General features: G+C 42.2%; 1 protein-coding gene and 1 long non-coding RNA gene across 4 annotated transcripts in view; one reads left to right on the forward strand and one right to left on the reverse strand.

Annotated features, from left to right (window-relative positions):
* Positions 1 to 17,381, reverse strand: part of LOC109280708 (uncharacterized) — a 54,229-nt gene that overhangs the window by 33,900 nt on the left and 2,948 nt on the right. The gene's annotated exons all lie outside the window — the stretch shown is intronic.
* The window catches only part of TNFAIP8L3 (TNF alpha induced protein 8 like 3), a 70,088-nt gene that overhangs the window by 29,477 nt on the left and 23,230 nt on the right, over positions 1 to 17,381 (forward strand). Inside the window, exon 2 of one of the 2 annotated variants that reach the window (XM_019477861.2) lies at positions 1,020 to 1,121. The exons of the other annotated variant lie outside the window; for it this stretch is intronic. Coding sequence (XP_019333406.2) covers positions 1,020 to 1,121 — 102 coding nt within the window. The remainder of the gene's footprint in view (positions 1 to 1,019; positions 1,122 to 17,381) is intronic. 2 annotated transcript variants of the gene reach the window in all.

The following is a 17,381-nucleotide window of genomic DNA, read 5'->3' on the forward strand; positions in this document are numbered from 1 at the left end:
AATACACCAGTCCTTCTTGTACAGCATTGTTTTCCAGACCTCTGTACATATTATTCATTCATCAAGGGTGATTAGACACAACAGATGATATTGTCAAAAGAGGGCTTTGAATGCATCTTATTGCAAAGTCTTAAGGTAACTCCTGACTTTTCCCTATATGTTTTCCATTTTAGCCATCACTGCTCAAATCCCAAGGGGATCAAAGCATACAATGGGAGACTGTGGCCATTCACAGCTGGGAGAGGACATGGGGTGCCACTGAAAAAAGTAATAAGCAATAAGCATTTTTTGTGAAAGAAGCAGTTTGAAAATGAACAGATACAACATTCTTTTAAGCATGCATGCTCTACCAAGAACTTTTCTGGCTACAACTACCCCAGAGAGAATACAACATATAATATGGTATATGTTGATATGGATATCTGCATGGGGTTGAGGCAGAGAAGCATGTGTTCCCTTCCCAAATCAGATTTGGCTTGCTTTTAGGGTTTGGTTTTGTGTTTTTTTTTTTAAAGATAGGAATCAGTTCCTGGAGAGTAATTTTTAAAAGCAAAAAAACTGGACAGCAATGACAGGCAGTTCTTATCCCATGTACTTAAATCAACTAAGAAACTGGATCCTGTAGTATATTTAAAAGTTGAGAGGATTTTCATAACATCTACTGGAGGGGGAAGGAAATCTGTATGCATACTAAATATCCATTTTGTTTTTATTTACCAAATAAGGATACTGTAGAAGAATATGCACTTAAACTGAGAAATTCACTAGATCAGTAGTGTTTCCTGAATAGATAGTCAGAAACTATCTTCAGGAAAAGCTGGCAATTCTGCATTAACACTGGTGCCTTGATTCTGTACTAAGTCAGTCTGCCATTCTCCTGTGAGTTATTAGTAATTCACATATCAATGTACAGAGTGACTGTGGTTGATCAAACTGGATATTTTGCACTTATGTTCGTGTACTGCAAACTTTTATAGTATGCCATCTCAAAGCTCTTAAAAATATTTATATATCCACAGGGGCAGATCCAGAGGTGGTGCAGTGGCACGGATCCACCCCCCTTTCAGTCGGTGACACTGCAGGACCAGCAGCCAGGGACTTTTTTAAAGTCCCCAAATCGGGTAAGAATTCCCACCCCCCTTCCACTTCATGCTCAGCAGCATCTCCCCCCATCCCCTTCCCTCTCCACCACTTTCCTTGCCCACAGCTGCCACTGTCTCCAGCTGCCCCAGGAGCAAGGGCTGGGGAGGCTATAAAGCCACTCATGCCTGCTCCAGCCATGCTCCACGGGGAGCTGGGCTCAGCCGGAGACAGCGGCAGCAGCGGGCAGGTTCCTCTTTCCTGCCAGCCCAGGACTAGGCACAGGTGAAAGGAACCTGTCCGCTGCCGCTGCTGTCTCTGGCCAAGCATGGCTCCATATGCAGCCTGGCTGGAACAGGGCAGGAGCGGCTCTGGAGCTTCACCCCCATCCCTAGTCCCCAGGTCAGCTGGGGACAGCAGCAGGCAGGGGAGGGAGATGAAGGTGGGGGGACAGCAAGGGGATGTGCCGCTGAGCACAGAGGGGAAGGGAGAGGAGAGGGAAGGGAAGATTCTTACCTGATTGAAGGACTTCAAAAAAGACCCCGACTGCTGTTCCCACAGCATAATCTGTCTGCCCCAGTGTGGGGTGAGGAGAAGCTGGAAACAGGGGGTACAGCCACCCCTACAACACCAGTCTGTGATCCTCCATCTCCCTTTACAAAATCCTGGATCCACTCAAGTATATCCATTACATAAACACAATTTCATAATCAATGACCACTTCATTTCATTTTACTACTGCTTGTTTGGAATAGATATTTAAGCTTTCTGATGTCACAATCTGAGCTGGGGCAGATGGCTCCAGAAAAGTTTTTGCAGTTCCCCTTCTGAATCACAGCTATGGGTCCAAGCAAAGGGATCATGAAAGGCTCTTTCTACAACTTCAGGTCCACTTAGCTGTCAAGGAATCACATTGGGCTTAAGCAATAAAAGGCTTTGTATGGGTCATCTGTACAAGTTTCAGAGCAAATATTTTTTGCTAAATCATGAAAATCTTAAGCTTAGGCCTAAAGTTACTTCACATGTCATCTCTGTTAATATTCAGTGTCATACAGAAGTTTTCTGGTCTCTTAGAGAGCAGAGGAACCATAGCACCGAGTCAGTTTGTGTAGTTAGAAAGATCTGTTAAGGACTTGCTCTTCATAAATAGTTTTTTTAGTGGGCGTAATATGCTGTTGCCTGTTGACCAGCATCGTGCAAGTGTGTAAAGGCAAGTGGTTCTTGTTGTGAATCCACAAACATGATGCATTGCTTCACCATGGGAGTTTAATTTCCTGTGATACAATACAAGTTCCTGGTTTTGAGGAATGTTGTCTGAGGTATCAATTAGGCCAACCCAAGCCAGACAGCATGATACTCATATTTTCTTTAAGTTAACTTGTATTTTGTTTAATACAGAGATAAGTTGTAGTAGTGAAGCATTTGCCCCACTTCTTTCTAGGAATAATTACTAAACATCTCTTCTCTTACTGGTGGCTAGGCTTAATTACTAAAAACATCCAATTTGTGGTCCCTGCATTCAGTTGGAGTAGTCACAGCTGCTACCCAGCTATATACAATACAGAGGAATTATAGAAGTGTTCTGTATTCTGCCACTCATCATACATAATAGCACTGCGATACCCCATTCAGAGTCCTCAGTTGTATACATGCATAGCAATGCCTACCTCTCCAGTATCCCCTCCATGAACACAGAGGAGTACTGTGCACAGAAAGCTACTGAAGTCCATATAGTAAAGGGATTGGACCAGATATGGAGTGTCAAACACATTTGGCCCTGCAGGCTGAATAAATGACAGAGTCACTGGGCTGGATTGCTCCTGCAGACTAGCCAGAATGGGCACCATGTGCAGCACCCAGGGCCAATCCAGCACACAGCATGCGGATCCACCCAGAGACTAGTGGGCAGGCTGGTTGATAGGGCTCCATGGCCCAGATACAGCCTGTAGGTCATATCTTTGACACCTCTGGACTAGATGACACCCGAGGTCTCTTCCAACCCTATAATTCTATAGAAAGCTTCAATGAAAGCAGGAAGGTATTTTGCTGTGGAGGTATCAGATCTTGAACATGTGACCGTACATGAAAAACCAGTGGAATGGTCCAGGGATGAGGGGAGGGGCAGCGCATGAAAGCCTATGAAGGATGGCCATCAGCTTGGAGTAGCATGCAGATTTAGGGCAAAGGAAAGAAACAATGGCCACTACCCCAGCACATACAGGCTGTAATGGGAACCAGGAAAGGGTTGCGGTGGATAGGAATGAGGAAAAGCTTGGCCGAACTTTCCTGCAGAATTCTAAGCCTTCTGTGGTGTTGTTTTTTAGCTCTGAAACTTGAGGGAAATTCCTGTGGAATATGCACCCCAACAAAATGGAAACAGACGCTCAAACCCAACAACACTTCACTTCTGATCTCACAGAAAACGACTAAGAAAAGTCAGCAACAGACAGAGCACAAAACAAGCTCCTATTTCAGTCAGTGACTGAAATAAGCTTCTGCTGTGCTATTTCTGTCTTCCTTGGGCCAGAATCATTTCCATCCTTGTAAATCATTTTTCCATGTAACAATCTGGTTTCATTTTGCTGGCCTTGATATAAGAGAAATCTCTATTTAAACCTTGTAAATGTCCCTTGGAAAGCAGATTAATACCAGTGAAGTAGCCAATAAATAAGCTGAGCTTAGTAGATGGGGAACTACCGAATAGTCCCTCCAGCATGCTGGAAAGAACAATAGCACTGGTTGGTTCTGAGCACCCCCTTAAATTCCCCAACACTGGAAAGAGAAAGACTGTGTGCGCCAAATGAAGGAAAGCACCTCAGTTTGTAGCTGCAGCTGTTCTATGCTTTTTGTGCAGAACAACGAAAAGTCTTCACTTTTACTGCAGTCCTATGAGGAAAAGCTGATCCTTTAAATGACATGTATCTATCAGTAATCTAGTCTCTTATTCCACTTACCCCACAACAACTAGTTTCAGAGCTAGGTTCTACTTGTACACCAGCACATATCCAAGCATTCACTTCAACGATCCTCTCCAGATGTAAACCATTTCATGATCACACACTTTAAGCTTAGATCAGTAACATTTTCTGTAATGTTATGCCAAGGATAACAGAACTGAAAGCAATTAGAGAAGGATGAAAGTCATCCCTGTGCAGAGGACCAATGCAAAGCCCTCTCTTCAAGCAACGGTACAGAAGTCTTGTAGTACTACGCTCTGTACAGGTCTGAATCTCACCCAATGTTTGTAAAAAGGACAGGGTTGGACTTGGGCGAGCTTTGTTTCATTTTGTTTTGCTTAAATTCTTAGGGGTAGAATGAAGATAGGTTAAGGTCCTGCCTACTTTAAATACTCTAGGAGTTACTGGAGACAAGGAGGAATTTGTTTGTTTTAAATAAGTTCCTGGAACATTTTCATTACCAGAGAAACAAAAGCACAGATTAACTAAAGGACTGATTTTGTTTACCAAAATGATATTATCTAATCCTGTATCAGAATTCATCTTTACTTTAAATTTAGCGTTTGTTTTTTTTTAAACACCTACACAAAATGTATGAATAAGATGGGGAGGAAAAAACCACAGGCCAAATACCAATTTGAAAATTCTTACCCATCACAACAATATGATAAGATACAGAAGAGGAGAAGTGCAAGGCCCTTGTTGGGAGAAGGTTGATACATTTTTCACTTCAATTCTAAAAACTATATAGGCTGAGAGAACACAGGATACAAAGAGGACTTAAAGATAATGCCAATCTGAACTACATGAAAATCATTCTTGTCTGGCTTGCTTCTTTAGGGATAATTTGAAGTCATCCCACACTTGAGCCATAAATAGTTTCTTTCAAAGCAGCATATCCTATCGATGTGTAAACTAATCCTGCAGAGTTGGTAGCACATATTAGGACAATAATAATATTGTAATTTAGAATGATTTTGTATCCCACTTAAGTAATAACAGACTTTAGAGTAAATATGAGCCCAAAAAAAGAATTATGATGGACCTTATGCTGCACAATTGAAATTAGTAGGAAGAGCTGCATAAAAATGGTGGCAAGATTAGAGCTGTTTAAAAGAGTTTTTGTTCTGCAGGAAAATCCAAAGTGCTATTTTATTCCATCTTAGAATAAAGAAATAGAACTAAGTTTCCCATGTAAAGGAAAAATCTCCTTCACCAAAATTATTTTGAAATAATCAAACTGGTTTTATTCATAGGCAATGCACAGTGGGGGCACATACCTCCTCCCCCCCCCCCCCCAAGAGCTCTGGTGCACCCCCTGTCAGCAAGTGCTCCAGCTAGTAGGGGGACACGGAGAGCGCTGGTGCCCTCCCTGAATTTGGCTCAGCCGGCAGCACATTGATGGCAGAAGCGACCAGCAGGGGGCCAGGGGGGCAGCGATCGGTTGCTGAGCATGCTGGCAGAACAGATGGCACTTCCACTGCCGCTGTGTCGCATGTGGAAGTGCCAGCATGCTCAGCTACTGACTGCTGAGGACCCCCCCGGTCATGCTCCACTGGTGCCCCCCCCCCCCGGACTCAGGAGGCACCAGTTGCCCATGGTTTTACTCCACCCAAAACATTTCAGAAGGAAAACTGTGCCTGGGACCTCATGCTCAGAAGCTTCCATCTTAAGCTAGTGGACTGAGACCAGTGACCTTGCAACTGGGGAAAGCTTCCTGCCCTATGACAAGAGACCTGGAAAACCTGGGGTCTCCAAGGCTCATGGTTATATAGCCCTGCCATGTGAATTACTTTATCCATGTGGCAGGGCTATATAAGCCACAGACCCAGGAAGCCAGGCCTGCCACACAAGTTGTCAGGAAGTTCACTGAAACGCATGAGGTTTCCATAATACTTTTTAGTTTCAATGAATCAAAAGTTGTTTAGTAAGAAAATTCTCTACCAACTTTAGGCAAATAGTAATGCCAAGTGATGAATTTGTGTCCTAAGATTGAATCTGTAGATATGACCAAAATATATATTCTTAGTATTGTAAGAAAATCCTTTTGTCTCTGAAGTGGCAATTTGCTCTTCTTTACTTCATTTTAAAATGAAGGGCTGGGACTGGTCCCTCAATTGGTGCATATCAGTACAGCCTAACTCACTCTAGTTCTGCTGGATCGATTTGCATTAACTGCTGATCTTGCTGCATTGTTCCCAAAAAGATTAAAAGCTAGGTTTTAGCTAAGATTATGTGGCAAGGGAGATGGGGAATGCCTGAAATTTCTTTGGGATGTTCTCATTACATTGATGGAGGGCCTGGAAGAGCGATACCCAGACTCCTCTTTGAGATCGTTAGGTGCTGCTGTAGTAGACATACTATTTAACAATTTTGTAATAAAATGATTACCATAATGCAGACAAGTTTTGGAAGATAAACTACCAGAATTTTTATTAATATTCACATGAAATTCAGATAATTTGATTCACTCAAGTAGCATTATACGAGGCAGGAGGGCTTTTCATATGTGTAAGTTGAGCAAGATTTAACTCTGAAGCCTGTAGTTATTAGAGAAGAGGGGTTTGATTAGTTTCATCTTGCTTTCAGTTTTAAAAAGGAACAAATACGGCTGGGGTGGGGGGAAATCAGCAAGGTGCCAGAACTGGCAACCGCAGGTCTCCCAAGTTGCCAGCTATTCTAGTCAGGGTACCACTGAACAGCCTGGTTTTGAGAGCTGTTTTCCGGCAGTTGTGAAGCAAATGGCTCCTCCTTCATTTTCTCCCCCAACAGTGGGTTTGCACAGGAGTATCAGAGCAGAATAGGTTCCTTATTCTAAAGGTAAGAAAGTATTTATTAAAAAAAAAAAAAAAAAAAAAAATGCAGGTGTTCCCACCTCTCTTCTTAACCGTTAGCTCTTTGCTAACAGTCAGAACACTTCATGAACAATGATCTGTAATTGCTCGTCTCGCCACTTCCACTGTTTGGTTCACACATGCCAATTAAAACAGGGAAAACAGCCTAGTCCATTTCATTTTGTGGATCTTGTACATTAGCACAATGCTACAGTGTTGCAGATTTCACCAGGGAATCAAAGCACGTTTTTACACTGACTTTTTAGGTTTCTGTGCACACATTTCCCTTACCATGACATTTTTTTCACTAAGCACTCTGCCTTCCCCACCCAAATGTAAACATTAAGCCTGAAACATATAGCCTAACAGTGGCTAGACTATAACTCAGGAAAAAAGAGGATACAGTAAAATGTAGCAGGGATAGATGCTTTGGGAATTCTTGTAATTAAAAAAAAAAAACAAACTGCTTTTTTTCAAGTCCCCATGCTGTGTTGCCAATATGCTGCATGCAAGAGAAAACAATCATGAAGGGAGAAGCCACAGTTCTGAATTTCTCCCTTGCTTCCTTTTCATCAAGGGTGAATGCTGCAACTGTAAATCAGGGGCCCCTTGTTGCTCACTGTGATGCTGTAATGTTGATCTCCCCTTCCATGTGGTGGCTTTGAGAGGTTAACTGCAGCTTTCATCAGCATATCACACCCCAAAGTTTCTAGTCCTAATCCCAGCTCTCCTGGGGCAGGGAACTGCAAGAGAACTCAAAGAAAAGCCAGCCAAACAGCAAAAGAGCCTGAACAGCAACTGGCACGCTGCTTGGTCAGGACAAAGAGCTACAAAAGCAACATGTGCCAGGCCCAAATACGCAGTAAATGTAAAGCAGAGCCTAGCTGTGTCGCTGAGCTGAGATAACAGTAAAACAATAAAATACTTGGGCCTGTCCCGCATCAGGGCCTCAACATACAACAAAAGAGTGCCAGGCATATTTGGCTGCAGCCTGGACATTTGGTCTCAGCTACACTGTTAATGCTGAGACCTAACAGCTATGAAACTACAAAAAAGGGGCCAGGCCTATCTTGGCTTGGGCCATAAACTATAAAAGGGACAAAAAGGAGGCCCAGGCCTATTTTGTTGGCCCTGGACTGGGTGGCAAAAAGCTGGCTAGACTAATACTGCTCTGAGGCCTGGATACACAACAAAAAGTGCCAGGGCTTCACTCTGGCTCAAATCTTCCAGCCAAACATATGGCTGGGGTTCAGCCCCACATGAGTGAACTGAAATGCAAGAGCTGTGAAATAGCAAAGTGGACCCAGGCTTATGGCTGCAGCCTGGATATCCAGTCTCAGCTATACCACCATGCTTAGACAGTGCAATCCCCAACACAGGGGCACAACAACTGCCAGGACCTTGTTCCTGGTCAGTCTGCACATTCATGACATCCCACTCAAGGCCTGCGTGGCCAAAACTGCCAGCAAGACATACAGCTAGGGTTCAGCAACACAGCTATGCTGAACCCAAAAGAAGTTACAACAGCAACTAAAACATGCCAGGCTTTCAGTCCTGGCCTAGAGCATGCCAGCAAAACTGCCAGGCTCCAACCTTGGCTAGTTTGCTGCAGGGATTGATCCCCTCCCCATTACTTCATCCCACTCAAAATCCAGAAAAAACAAAAAGGGGAAAGAAGGAGATAACAGGGGTCTCAAGCCCCAAGACAGACTCTCTCTCCCTGTGCATGAGGCTTTCCCATCACATAGTTTTTGCTTGCTTCTCCATTAGAGAGGAGACCCCCCTCCCCCCCACACACACACACACGTTGAGAGCAGGTTTGCTGGTTTCCAATTCAGCAGCGCAGATCTCAGCAGCCCCAGAAGAAAAGAGCCCCCAGCCCAGGTGATCTGAACTTTAAAAAACTTTTCTGACGTCATTACAGGGTCTCAAATCAAGAAACAGCGTCATTTGAACACTGCTAATACAGACCAAACAGTTCAAAAGTGGTCAGTGCTCCTGGCTTTGCTCTAAACTGGTTTTACAGGTTCTTTTAAGGAATCTTAAGACAATCGTCTGGACACAATGAGGGGAGAGGGAAGTGGTTCTCTTCCAGTCCCCAAATCCCTCATAATTACAACAAGCAAAAGCACACACTTTACCCCACACAACCTCAAGTGTATGCAGGTGTTACCGATTTCTTACAATAAGCTAAATAACTGAGGCACCAGTTTATGCAGTTTCCATATTTTGTCTGAAACAAGCCAAGGTGGCAACAGATTAGGAACCATTTCCTTCTCTTGAGCACTGAATTTGTGACAGTAGTTTTGCTGACAAATCCGATGTTGCTCTGGTTTAACAGATATAATCCAAACAGTGGCAAAGTACATTTCTCCACTGATTCTCCTCACCAAATAACCATGTTCTCAACCTCTAGGAGTGAGAAAATATCTCTTTCTACCCTTTGCCACAAAGAGTTCCAGTTGCAAAGGTGCATATTGTCCATTGGAAATGAGACAAAAGCTTGGTAACTGCACAACTACTAGTGCACTGAGGGGATCTGTAAGGACCATCCACAACAGGAGATGAGAAATTAATTGCCAGAGTTATTTTGGTAGGGGCACAGGCTGAGCGTTCCACTTTACTTTCACGTATACATGTAGGTAAGGGAACTTAAGCTGAAGTATTCAGAAAGAGGAATGTACAAACAGGACGTGCCTCTTCAATTAGCAACATCAAGTGCCTATAAAACAGCAAGTCACTGGACCACGTCAGTCTCTGACTACTAGTTCTTATTGCCTAACTTTCCCCACTCAAGAAAATACAGCCAAAGTAGGATTCTTCTGTGGGTTTTCCAGTTGTCATGAGAAGTAACTATCTGGTTAGATAGTGAGATGAGTATCAGAGAGTTACAGCTTAAACATTCTTACTATTCTAATGAGATAAGGAAACATTTTCTGCATTAGTTTTCTTAATAAGGAATGTTGCATTTGTTTTCCTGAACAGTTATGCAGAAATATACAGTATAAAATAGTGTTAGCTGATCACAATTAACCACCGTGCACCTGATCTGCATGATGAAAAACAAACAAGTAATGACTTGAAACAAGAGAGAACAATGACATAGAAAAAGAGATTCTAGAGGCTTTATAAACCATAAGAGGAGAGCTCAACAGGTGCTGACAGATGTGCAGGCCCCTGCTGTAACTCTCTGCACATTACACAGAGTGCCATGAGTTAGAGTGTCTCCCAACCCAAAAGATGTTTGCCTGTTGGATTTGGGGCAGGGGGCTCCATTTTCAAGCTGATGGACCCAGAGGATCCTGCCTGCAGCCTCTTCCCCCAACTCTACCCAGCTCCAGTTCTGTCTGCAGGAAGAGAGGGGTTAGAATGGAGGGGAAGGGAATGCAGGCCGACCCGAGCTGGAGGGTGGACAAGTGGATTGGAGCCCCCCCTGCCTCATGCCACCCCCTCCAGCTCAGGCCAGGCAAACTCCAGCACGCAGCTTCCTCCCCCTCCCTTCCTGCGGACAGCATCAGTGGCAGGGTTGGGCTGATGCAAGTTCCCTAAGGAGCTCTAAGGTAGAGTGCCTTCATCTGACCCCTCGTTTGATGAGGATGAATTTGTCACATGATTAGCCATACGTTTGGTGCACATGTCACAGTACGGCTGTAGAGCAATTTCAGGGGTCAAGTCAACAACAAATGTCACATCTGCATGTGCCCAATAAGGTGATCTAATTGTTATTACAGTTTATCATCACGAAATGCATAGGCACTTCCACATCTCCATCTACTCAACCTTGTCTTTTGCTTTTCCTGAAGCCAGTTTTCTGCCTGCTCCTTTAGTGGTCTAGACCTTCTGCCAGTTCATTTTTGAAGCTGACCTAGGATTTTGATTTAAAAAGTCATTCATAATACAAAGAGTCTGACATTAGTGATTTACATTCCATTGTCCCAAACAAGTCATAGCATCATCTCATAATGGAAACAAAGAGTAGGAAAGGGACACAAACAGACACAATAAAACATCAGAGAATTCTGCTGGAGAATTTATTGTAATGAAACATAAGCCGAAGAAAAGAGCAATTAGGCAAATCAGTCCCTCTTTACACTAGCTAATCCAGTCACTAGCCTTGAAGATTACAACTTGAATACCACAGGGACATCCTTTCTGAATTCATTTTAGGCTGTGTCCCCTGTGCTGTGCAGGCTTATCCTCCGATAGCTTATGAGAAATTGAAAAAATAATGCCAGACATCATACTCAGAGACAACAGTCTGAGAAACATGTCACATTATGCAATATGAATCTCTTAAAATGTATATTAGATTGGGACAGTCTCCTTAAATAGAGAGCTCCCTCTAAAAGAAAAAAGGAAAGAGTATCTGGTACATATTAATTCACCCTTGATTGAGAAACTGTTGGGAACAGACCTAAAGGCAGTATGGAAAGATAGGAAAGAGAAGCATCTTACATAACATCAGCATCTTCTGGAGTCAGATTCTGTCACCTTTGTGAACACTGAAACACCTTCCTCTATGAAACACTGCAGTTAATTAAGACTTCCATTACATTGCACTGGGTTTGGCTCATGACCCAAATCCCTTTACTCTGTATATACATTTTAGAACCTATAGATACAAGTGGTTGTGAAGGGAACACTAGTTCTAGGTGATGTAATGAACCTTGCAAAGAAAATAAGAGGCAAAATGTTTCTCCCTAAGCTTCTTAAGATACTCTTGGTATCTGCTCAAAGAAACTAATGTGTTCACAGTAAGAAAGGTTTATTATAGAATTACTGCAAGGAGTTGTTTTAGTACAGCTGAGAGAGCAAATAATTAAAAAACCCACCCCTCTAAATTCACCATTTCATTGATTATTAGCAAAGAGATTAAGATTAAGCATTACAATTATGACTAAGTTATAGCTAGGTGTATCTAATGTTTCATTCATAAGTTATAGCTACAGTTGTATCTAACGTTTCCAAATTCAAACCAATTTTTTATTTGGTAATGAGAGGTGAATAAATGCTAGGTAGTTTACTTGTTCTTGCAGAAGGCAGCACTGGCAGAATTTGCCAGAGACTTGTCCATTCCACCACTAAGACTTCTTAGTTCATCTGGCACTGTCATACAAGAGGCATAATTATTATAGCTACCTGGATTAAAAAGGAAGGGGGAGGGGAAAAGAACAGTGTTGTTCTGAATCACCATTTACAGAATTGTGTTTCTAGCATCAGTGTTGCCAGTTACCGAAAAAGCTGGCAGATGATCATAACAGATTACCTTAAAAGTGATTTATGTTCTGTGCATAAATTTCTGAAGTCCAGATAAGTGAAAACTGCTCTTTTGCATTTTCTCCTAACCTGCTCTGTGTTTGAATGTTGGACCAAAACTTAGCAAACAATAGCTTGCTTATTACCCATTTGACCTCAGTCTCCCTTCAGCAACTTTGGAGAAGGATGAGACATGCCATCTGATTTTCAAGCATTTTCTGACATGCAAAAGAAAGAGTGGTTTTAGGCCTCCTTTAGTCCCATGTCTTTGTGGGATGGGTCCTCTTCACAAGTTATTTCTTTGTGCATTACAGTCAAATAAGCGGCATCTGTTCTAATGTTATCTGTTAGCTCCATGGGATAGGCTGCTGTTAATGAGAGTGCACGTAATAGTGAGAAGCCAGTCTCAGAAGCTCATTGCTGCAAGAAGCATAGCTATTAATATGCTGGATGGATTAAGGAGGCTTGGAAAGTTCTTACATTTGTTCCTGCAGCAAGTGCAATACTATTTAAAATGTGGGGAAAAGACCATTGAAAAACAGTTAATTGTAAATTGTTTTCATGCTCCAAGCCTGAAGAAAATACAGACAGGCAGCTGGCTGATGGGAAGACTCTGGCAGAGTCACTTCTAAAACAAACTTTGGAAAAAGACAGACAAATAACCAAGGAAGGCCCAATGCTGCAAGATACTGCGGGGTCACAGGGAACCCTGAGTTCAGTCCATTGGCAATGGCAGGCTACAGTATCCAGCACCATCAAATGATGCCCTCAGCAACCGGCAGTTTCAGGCCTAGAGGAAGGGAAACAGATCTCTTCAAAAGAATGTCTCTGAATAGCCTGGGGGGAAAAGATGAAGCAGGCCAGCACTTGAATTTGGCAACAAGTATAACTCCATTAATGTCAGGTCAGCTCAGTTTAAGTTCTTCCCAATGCTGTGCCAAACGAAGCTTCAAAAGCAGTACAGCATAGAGCTCAATGGCAGAAAATTAGCAACTCAAATTAGTGAAAATAAAACTAGACAAAAAGGATAAACAAAAACCTTCTTTTCCAGGCATGAATATGGTCCATTAAATATTTAACAAGGAAGGTTAAAGTTGCACTGTGTTATTACAGGAAAACCACAGATCTTCTCTCATATTGCCTAAACAGTGTCAGGATGTTTCGTTAAGGGAATAAATGATTCTTAGCAAAAGTCAAATCAGTTAACAGTGTTTCAGAACATCAGTCAGCTGGCTTATTAGCTGGCAAAGTCAAACTGAATGTTTATACCTTATATAGCAACAATGCATGCACCACACATAGGTTAAACTTCAGCTCTTCTTTTTCCAAGCCTTGTGGAAAATCTTAGGCTGTCCTAGTACATTGATTAGTATTAATTAGGATGAATGAGTATATTCCTTTCAAAAGCATCCAAAGAGGGATCCTGTCATCACACTTCAAATTACTTTAATTGTAAGCTTTTTGGGACAGGGTCCATCTTCTTCCTGTGCGCTTTGTGTTGCCCAGAACAGTGGGGTCCTAAAAGTACTTGTCAGTGTTTTTATAATATAATAAATAAAAGTATAGTCTGTCTTATGAAACTCTCTCTACCACCCAGGATAATAACCACCTCATTTCATTATACAAGTGTTTCAGAGAAGAATGGAGTCTTGTACTTGAAAGAATCAAATAGACTGTCAGAATTGGGACTTGAATAAAATGGTCCACGATTCTCAAAAAGACATCTTTAATGGGCCCACTGGAGACCTGCAGAACAGGATTTAGCAATTTCTGACCACCTTTTCCTTGACTGGGAATTGGGAGGTAGAGGTTCTTGACAACAACCCCCTCTAACCTCTACTGGAAAAGAGAGATCTGAATAGAAAGCAAATCCAGCCACCATTACTCAGACCAAATTCACATTAAAGTCAGGGTGAGCTGTGTACAAGCAAGGACAAGGACAGCAAGATTAGTCCCTCAGGATGGAAGTTCTTGTTGCAGAGACCTTCCTAGAGCAACTGCTAGAATTTCTGAAGCAGCTCCAATAAGGGTTCATTTTATGAATACTGCATTAAATGGATGGAAGGGAGGCAACATGGAGAGATCACTTGTTTCCAGCGTCTTCAGAAATATTCCTGTTTCCTTTGAGGACGTGTTCATTTCTACATCTGTACTGGAAGGAGAACAGTGTCTAGTCAGAGTCCATCAGGCTCTCAATAATCCATGCTCAGTACTGCAAACACAGGAGCTACTGCTGAGTTACCTTCAGCACAAGTGATAGCCCTGCTGAGCCGTCACATTATTTTAGCAGGTAAAAATATATAGTGTGTCCTCTAACCCATCACTCATGTTCAGTGAAATACAGGGATTCTGTGGTTGTACCTGAAGCAGCAGGGGCATGACTATGTTGAATGTATTAATTGTTTCCCCTCGCAATTTCATTTCTAATAGGGAGCTAAATTCCACTTCTGATGAAGTCAACCTGTATAATTAAGCCTGAGTAGTCCAGGACATGTGTTCTCAAGCACCTTGCTGAATTGAGGCCCAGTGTAAGCAACTGCTTTATAATCTAAGGACAGTGGTCAGCAAACATTTAACCATGAAGACATGTCATTCTGTTACAGAGCTCAGTAAAGGGGATTTTCCTCTGCTCATACACAGCCAATGGCTTATGGATTTTTTTCCTTTCTGGCAATGAAAAATTTGATCCTGAGTCAGTGGGCTTATGTGACTACATAGCAAGGATGCCTATAGAAGGAAGGTACATCCATATAAGTGAAAAACTGAGGGCCAACAAAACAATCCACTGTTGCAACAAATGCATTGCCGCAGCGATGAAGTAGACCTCAGAAAAAAGCCACTCTGGCTGTTTGGTATTTTTCCAAGATCATTTTCATTTTGCCTTTCCTGCAGTAAAAGGCTGCATTTGGAATGAATTTTCACAGCGCAGGCATTTGCAACCAGTGCTGTTTAACTTAATAGGGACTCCTTGATGAGAGAGAAAATGTTTCCATTATCAGGATGTTCCTTCTGATAAGTCATGTTTTGTAATAGACTCAATGAGCAAGTATAAAAACCAGATTATCCTCATTAGCATGCGTCTTTTAAAGGAATATTGCCTGTATCTTATTTATGCCACTTTGGGGTAGATGCATCATTATCCAAGCATTAACACTGTGCTTTTCACCTTAATCTGAACCCCTAACAAAACAAAAATGTGACATTTATGATCTAGTTTCCTCTCCCCTTCTCCTAATGCAGCCCAGATTTTTCTTTCATTACTGTTAAGCAAATAATGGCTTATAACTCCACATAGAGAATATGCTGTAACATTTAGACATTCATCTTGATTTAAAAACTAAGGAGGGGAAGAATACAGATGTAAGTCCGCCTTTCTGATACAAGTACAATTGCATTAGGAATAATTCTACCTTAGTCACTTTGCCGTTGGACTTGACTTACAGCTTTGTTAGCATTTATTAAGTTTTCAACTTAAAAAAAACCAACTATTTCTCTTTTTTATTAAAAAAAAAAAAAAACTCAATATGAATATTAAGACTTTATGGAAGAGTTTCAGAGACCTAGTACAGAGAATGTATCTGGTGGTCAGCTGTATCCTAGCTAATCTAGACCATACATTGTTTTTAGTCCTCCTCTGCAGATATGGAAGCCCTCAGGCTTCTTATCCTAAATTTTGGATCATACTTAAGGGACACCTTAGTATACAACAGCCATTCTGCAGGTGAATGAAATAGATGACCATGACAACACCTGTATATTGGGCTCTAGATCTCAGACGTGTGGCATGCAACCCACAAGTTCCTTTGAGCCACCAACTGTAACAGGTGAAGAAGGCTTTTCTTCTACCAGTAAGTCCCCAGTCAGACAAGCTAGCTGTTCCAAGACAACAACTGTATGAAGAATCCAAGCTACCTTCATATGAAATTGAAACAATTTTTCCTCCTTGTCAATTTTCTACTTCAAAGAACAAGAGAGGGAGGATTTAGACTAGGCTGGCCAGATCTCTGCTAGTTAATCCTTTTAAGAAGGAAAAGGAAACATGTATGTACAGTTGCATACCCTGTAATTGAGGGGTTGTGTTACCTAAATGTAAGCAGCCTGTGAAACACCCTAGCAAAAAGCACGCACTCCTAGTTTGTTTAATATCTTTCTAAAAACATAGTGCAGTGGTTTGGGGCTCTTGTGGGAATGTCCAAAAGCAACATAAAATATGCTTGTAAGCCTATTCAGCTTCCTTCTGTTGTCTTTGCACATACAGGCCTGCTGTCTTTTACTGTGGTTGATGAATACCTTTCTAGTACTCCTAATCTGAAAATAAGGGGTTGATTGAAGCTTGATTTGCCAGCACATTGGACAATGCTGATAAATTCAGTTTAGATGTCACATTGAAAAACAGAGACATGGAGACTTTGGCATGGTCATACTATGTAACAATTTCAGTTACACGCATGTTTATTTTCCTGGTCAAGTTATACTAAAAATACACTGGAATAACTGTATACACATTAGGGGTTGTAAATGCATACTTATCCTAATATAGTTTATTCCCTTGCCTATATCGAAATAATCTACACCAAGGGTGTCCATCATATAGCTCATGGGCTGGATCTGACCTGCAGAACCACTCTATCTGGCCCCCTGGTAGTCTGGGGGGCCACTGGAAGTTGAGGGGCATGGCCTGCCACACAGTCTGGGGTTCTTGGACCCATACAGACATGGTCATTGGTGATAGCCCCCCAGTTCCATGCTGCCACATGCCTCTGGCTCCATGCTCTTGCTTGGCCAGCACTTCACATTGTCTTCTGAACACAGCCCTATGTCACTGCCTTCCCCCAGACCTGTGCCGCTGCCCAAAACGCAGCCCCACTGCAGTTGCTGCTGGCCTGATAGATTGATCCAGCCCAGGAGGAGCCCTTGTGATCGGGATCTGGCTTGCAGGTCAGGGCAATTTTGACACCTCTGAGCTACACCAATATAAACACATGTAGAACATGTCACCCAATTAACACAATCCATGCTGTGTGGTTAGACATTGCCATATTAGAATTATATACATAAAGGATCTAAAGGGATCTCAACATTTATAGTGAAATAATGCTTGGTTTTGAGGTTGTTGGCAAGTCCTTTTCTCAAATGGCATAGAGAATATTTTATGTGGAGACTGGTTTTAGGTCAGTGCTTCTTGAGTTTGTGTCTTCAACAATCGACTCAATGCAAACAGACAGGACCTGCAGGTTCTCTGCCACCCTCATAT

The sequence above is a fragment of the Alligator mississippiensis genome, chromosome 11, assembly GCF_030867095.1.
Source record: "Alligator mississippiensis isolate rAllMis1 chromosome 11, rAllMis1, whole genome shotgun sequence".
NCBI lineage: Eukaryota > Metazoa > Chordata > Crocodylia > Alligatoridae > Alligator > Alligator mississippiensis.